Source organism: Neofelis nebulosa, chromosome 16 (genome assembly GCF_028018385.1).
Source record: "Neofelis nebulosa isolate mNeoNeb1 chromosome 16, mNeoNeb1.pri, whole genome shotgun sequence".
NCBI lineage: Eukaryota > Metazoa > Chordata > Mammalia > Carnivora > Felidae > Neofelis > Neofelis nebulosa.
The window spans coordinates 24,876,365-24,882,364 of record NC_080797.1 but is presented as its reverse complement, the minus strand read 5'-3'; the positions used below and the strand labels follow the sequence as shown (position 1 = coordinate 24,882,364).

The window sequence follows — 6,000 nt, the reverse complement described above, 5'->3', positions numbered from 1 at the left end:
TAGGTGCCACTGGTGTCCTTTTATTTTATTTGTTCTACCCTTTTCCCGGGGACAAGGCTTCCCGGCCTTCCAAGCCCGACTCCTGTCCAGATTTCCCTGGTGGATTCAGGAGCTGGTCTGTGGCCTTGATGAAACAGTGCCTTCCGGGAAAGAGGGAGCCAAGGAGGTCCCCTAGAGAAGCAGTGCACCGAGGAAGTTCGGCGGATCCCTCTCCTTTGGGTCTTGCTCCTGTAGAATCATCCTGGTGCCCTAGGACTTCCTGACCCAGCGCCTCTCCCCTTGACGGGGGTGCGAGGAAGCCGGGGTCCGCACCCGAGTCCACCGCCGGCTGCAGGCGTCGTCCCTGACATGCGGCTTCACCCGGCCCCTAGCTTGTCGGGTTAGCCCGGCCAGAGTCCGGGGCCGACTCTCCTGCGGGGTCACTGGCTATGACGCTCTGCTCTCCGTGGGCCTCCACACACCCCTTCACTGTCTGTAGGATGATTTGGAGTCTCCGGTCCAGGGCCAGCAGGTGGGGCTCCGTGAGGACGGGGCTGAGCTCGTCTTCTAGCAAAGACTCCCGCATCACGTCACTGAGTCTGTAGTCGCCTTGGGCCAGCAGCTGCAGGTGCGAAAGCGTTTTCTTTTTTATCCTGGAAGGACAAAGTCAGAGGAGGCAAGTTAAGTAAATGCAAAGGGAAAAGCCTGCCTGAGCTCGGTTCCCCGCAAGCAGCTGTTGTAGCTGATGTCCCGGGAGCCGCCTTCCCCGGGGTCTTTTCGAGCCCATTTTAACGAAAACCAGGGAAAAGGAAACAAGCCACATTTAATGGCATCTCAAGGAGATTTAAAGGCAACGAGAGAAGCTTCTGGCAGGTGAATGATGAGGACGTTTGCCATCTCAAAAGCCAGCCTCCTGGTTGTTCCTTGCCAACTTTATACGATTTCTCTGTGTCAGGTTCTTGGAGGGATGGCAATGGGGTGGAACCAATCCGGGCTTCAGGAATTTGATTTCTTCGTATGTGGGGATCCGACTTGCACTCAGATGTGTAAGCAGCTTAATTGTCCGACTGGCTTTCTCAACAGCCACTGCCTCGCCTGAGGAGGACAGGGAGGGATGGAGGGAAGGGAGTGCTGAGCGAAGCAGAGATGTGATTAGTCCCGTTGAAGACCCAGGCTTTGCAAGAGTGAGATCTCTGAGTGGGTTAAGGATTCAAGTTGGCAACGGGAGGGTTTGCAAGCCTTGAGGTCCTCAGTCATCCTATGCTGAAAGGTGAAAGAGGCTGTTGCTGGGGACGGTTCTGTGGCTGTACCAGAAAGGAGGTCATTCCCTTCATCCTTCCCACCGGCGTCCTAGCGCACACTTGAGACCTTCAGAGCGTGAAGAGTCGCGATCGTGACCTGCCCCGGAGCTGAAAGCTTACCTGCAACACTGGGACAGCGGTGACAGGATGGAGAGTTCGTCCTGGGAGTGTCGTCCAAACCTGGAAGGGGACACGGGCTTTCAGGGTGGCCCACGGCCCCTCCTTCTTAATGGTTGCCTCTCTCCTCTACCTCAGCCTTGTTTTGACTCACAGCCCTGGGGTAAAACGCCGGGGATCGTGGTGGCTTCCTCTCCAGCCCCCTCCTCAATCAGCTCACAGAAGCCTCTGTCCAAAGATGTGCATTCATTCGTTCGTTCGTTCGTTCATTCATTCATTCCCTAACTACAGGGGACCAGGCACTGAGGATGAACCGTGTGTTCCGCCTCCAAGACTGAACCACACGGTAAAAAAAAAATACGGAAAACGCGAGTCTGTTTCAGTAACGCTCTCAGGTAGGAGGGGACTCTAGCGTCACTTAGCGAAGTGGAAGGAGTGGGCAAGGCGGCCGGGAACGGGATGGGGAAGGGCCTCCCGTTTGCCCCGGGCAGCCGCACCAGGGCCATGGCCGGGACAGGGGCGTTGGCCCACTTACCCTCTGGCGTTGTCAAGGTGAATAAGGAACCCGTCATCCCCAAATTTGGTGAACATCTCGTAATGGTGACGGTCCATGTTCCCTGTGAAGGAGGGCAGACGCTGCGGACCTCTGAGCTCTCCCGGGCACGGAGGCCTGTCACCGGCTGAGGCCGGACTCCGAACCCAGGGCCACAGGCTGTTTCCGGGGGTCCTGAGTGGAGCCGCAGAGGGAGAAGGGAGCCAACCCAGGCAAGCAAGCCCTCCGGTGGGCCGTTTTCACACCACGTGCCTGCCTCCCGAGTGACGTCCTCTCTGAAGAGGGGAGCGTGGGAACTTCTGTCGTCTGGGACCTGGGCCGCTCCCCAGCTCACTCAGTCCTCGCGCTCCAGGCTGCAAGTCTTCCGCCCAAGGTCATGGCGAATCCCAGCCCAAGAGCGGGGGGCCGCTGCGGCCCAGGGCCCGAGCCCGGGGACCTACCTATCAAGAAGTCGAAGATGGCCATGTCGATGATGTTGAGGAGACGGCGGCTGCTGTTGTACGGGTAGATCTGTTTCACCGTGTCGCAGTACAACGGATTGACCTCCCACCTGAGGGGGAGAAGAAGTCCTGGGGCTGGAAGAGCCAAGATGGCAAGGTGTTGGGGGTCCTTCTCACACCTCCCCTCGCCCCCTCCGATCCCTGCCTCCCCGATCCCACCCTGGGCTGCCGGCAGGTCCTGGGCATGCGGGTGGTAGCTGGGGACACAGGAGGCCCCCGGGCAAAGACGTGGTGGGGGGCTGCAGACCCCACGTGGGGCGAAGAAGGTTCTGGGTCCTGAGCATCCATTCTGCTGGGCGCTATACTCCTGGCTGGGATACCGCGTGCCAGAGCCTGCAGCTCCTGTCACCGAGCCTCCTGGACCCTGGCCCTGAACCATTCGGAGCCCCCCTGCCAGGCCCCCAATTCTCTGTCACCTCTCCCTTTCCTATGCTCCTCTGCTAGAATGCCCCCTTGTCCCTGTCCATCTGCTGGGCTCTGACCCTGCCTTCACGAGTCCCCGAGGATCTGTCCTGTCCTCCAGAAACCCTTCTCCACTCACTTCTTCTCAGCAGTGGCTGGACGGATGAACCTATGCATTCCATCACCTGCTAGAAACTGAGTGCCTGCTGTGGGCGCTCAGCCCACAGCCATAGGGAAGCAGGCGTCCCTCCCATGGGCTCCTCATGGGCTCGTGTGTATGACAAGCAGGTGCAGCACCGTGTTTTCATACTCAAGGCTTCTTGTCTGACCACCCCACTAGGCTGGGAGCCTCCCGAGGGGAGAGCCTGGGTCTTTGGTTTCCGTACCCCCTGGCACCCAGTACTGGGTACACAGTAGGCTCTTTGTAACTGAATCCACGAGCGAAAGAGGGAGACGAGGCACAGCTGGTTCCAGAATCCATGTAAGGCAAATGGTCGGGGACAGCTTCTGGGGTCCAAAAGCCAGGCTAGCCGCCAGGCCTTGGGACAGGGACTGTAGCCACTGTTAGGGACAAGCCTGGAGGGCCGGGGGCAGGGCACTGTGGCCAGGGGGCCAACTCACTCCTCTTTTCCTGCCAGCGAGTAGGAGCGGATCCAGGGGTTGGGCACAGACAGCCTGGGGGCCAGGTTGAGGGATGGCAGGAAGGCGGAGAGGGAGCCCTCCAGCAGGTGCGGGTTACCGCAGACAGCGTATTCAGTCTTGCACATGTATGGACACTTGGCAAAGAAGCACACGTTGCTGGCTGGAGGGTGCGGAGGAGAGAGAGGACTAAGAGAAGGGGGCAAGGCCATTTTCCAGCGCCCCCCCCCCCCCCGCCCCCCAAATCCTCTAGGAGGGAAGGGAAACCCTGAACTCACAGCTTGGGAAGAGGCAGAAGAAGAAGAAAATATTGCATTTCCAGATGTCAGGGCTTGTGAATGCTTTTTTTTTTTTTTTTTTTTTCAATTTATTTATTTTGAGAGAGAGACAGAGCCAGCGGGGGAGGGGCAGAGAGAGAGAGAGAGAAAGAAAGACGGGGAGAGAGAATCCCAAGCAGACTCCATGCTGTCAGCTCAGAGCCTGAGGCAGGGCCCGAACCCACAAAGCATGAGACGGTGAACTGAGCCGAAACCCAACAGTCGGACGCTTAACCGACTGAGCCTCCCAGGCGCCCTGTGAATGCTTTTAGACTGGGGATGCTGGGTACCAATTTTCAAATGTCTCAGGACAGAGAAAGCGTGGGACCCCGTCTCCCGGCATCCCATCCGTGTGATTAGAATGCTCTTTGTTTGCATGGGTAACATCTGATGCCGGGGAGGCTGGCGCTGTAGCTCATGCCCACACAGCCTGCTTGGCATCTCACATGCATGATGCTCGGGTGCACCGGGGGGGAGCGTCCGGGGGCAGCATAAACCCATCCCGGTGGCAAACCCTGCTCCGGCCAGTACTCCACCTGGAGAGACGAAGAAAACACTCTGCAGGATTTCATTCTTGGTGACCTCTAGGATTTCCTTGGTGACATTGACTAGCCTCCCCACTGTGGGTGGCACTCGTCGGAAGTCCAGAATCCTGAAAGAGACAAAGCCTTGCTCAGCGAGGGCGGTGGTGGCCCGTTGGACGTCGACTGCCATCCCCGACCACGGCCAGCCGAGGGCGCTCTGCGCTACTGAGCTGACCGTGCCCAGGGCAAACCCGTATCGGAAGGGGTGGAAAAGGAATCCCGATTCCGGCAGGCCTCCTGGGCAAGCCTTCGCACAACGCAGGCCGTGTCCTAGGTCAGAGCTTCTCGTAATTCCATGTACGTAACGAGTCACCTGGCATCTCGCTCACTTGCAGGCTCTGATTCAGTGGGTCCAGTGGGGAGCCCGAGATTCGGCATTTGTTAAAAGCTCCCGGGTGGTGCCCCCTGGCGGCCAGTCCATAGAACACACCTTGAGTAGCAATGCCGGGCAAATAGGAGGGGAGGAAGTTTAGGACCGCGCTTTCACCTTTTAACATCGTTTAAGACTCCTGGGGTACATGGGGGTGAATGCCTTTTCCCCGTCTCCAGAGCAGGAAACTAGAGCAAAGGGCAAGGTCAGCTCCAAGGTGGCAGCCTGAGCCTCCTGGCAGGGTTAGTTTTCTCTCTAGGTCATTCTTCTCATTACCTTAGAAACCTTGTGTTTTTCAGTGGTGGGGCTGAGGAAACGCGTTGGGTTCAAGGGCAACACTGAGGTTCACGAATGACCGGGTGCCAGAAGGAAGAAATGCCAGGGGCTTCCCACCTGGGGGTCTGCCCAGCGCCCCTCTCTGGCGGTCAGCCCTCCAAGTCCACGCCACGTCCCCGGGGCCCCGCCCTACCTGTCCAGGTGGAAAGCTGCAATCTCAGCGTTGTGTCTCTGGAAGTCGATGAAATAGAAGAAGTCGGCGGGTGTCTCTTCATGTCGCTGCTGTCTGGAAGGAAGGGAGGAGTCACGCCCTGGACTCAGACTTCAGCGGGAGCCTGAGAAGAGAGCTGAGAAGCGTGATCGCAGGGAAGGGGAAACATGCTTTCATGCTTTTAAGGTCCGTGTGCATGACGGAGTGGGGCACCACGGTCGGCCTGCGGCTCCCTGGGCCGGGGGCAGACCTGCAGTATTCTCCCTGGAGCTTGTCCGGCAGGCACTCCCCCTACCAGGTCTCCTGTTTGAGCAACTTTGGAGACAGCGGCTGATTCTTTTAAAAAGTAGTTGAGTCCAGGGGTGCCTGGGTGGCCTAGTCGGTTAAGCGTCCGACTTCGGCTCAGGTCATGATCTCCCGGTTTGTGAGTTCGAGCCCCGCATTGGGCTCTGTGCTGATGGCTCGGAGCCTGCAGCCTGCTTCGGGTTCTGTGTCTCCCTCTCTCTCTGCCCCTCCCCAACTTGCTCCTGTGCACTCTCTCTCTCTCAAAAATAAATAAATTAAAAAAAATTTTTTTTAAAAGTAGTTGAGTCCGGAAGAAAGACAGACATCCTTCAGCAGGTGTAAACAGAAGAGAACGAGCGGCTGGCACAGACCCAGGGGTCAAGGGTTAGGGGTAGACGAGCAGGCGGGGCGGTATAACAGGAACAATGCCCTAGGGTTATTATAGTTTTTTTTTTTTATTTTTTTT

General features: G+C 57.8%; 1 protein-coding gene across 2 annotated transcripts in view; it reads right to left on the bottom strand.

Annotated features, from left to right (window-relative positions):
- The window catches only part of FAM20A (FAM20A golgi associated secretory pathway pseudokinase), a 50,536-nt gene continuing 44,536 nt past the window's right edge, over positions 1-6,000 (bottom strand). The window contains exons 5-11 of one of the 2 annotated variants that reach the window (XM_058702781.1): positions 5,232-5,324; positions 4,345-4,460; positions 3,474-3,654; positions 2,391-2,500; positions 1,933-2,014; positions 1,401-1,460; positions 1-632 (exon numbers count right to left, since the gene is read on the bottom strand). In XM_058702781.1, coding sequence (XP_058558764.1) covers positions 368-632; positions 1,401-1,460; positions 1,933-2,014; positions 2,391-2,500; positions 3,474-3,654; positions 4,345-4,460; positions 5,232-5,324 — 907 coding nt within the window. In that variant the 3' untranslated portion in view covers positions 1-367. Of the gene's footprint in view, positions 633-679; positions 1,075-1,400; positions 1,461-1,932; positions 2,015-2,390; positions 2,501-3,473; positions 3,655-4,344; positions 4,461-5,231; positions 5,325-6,000 lie in introns of those variants that run through there. The other variant, XM_058702782.1, reaches the window with a different exon arrangement.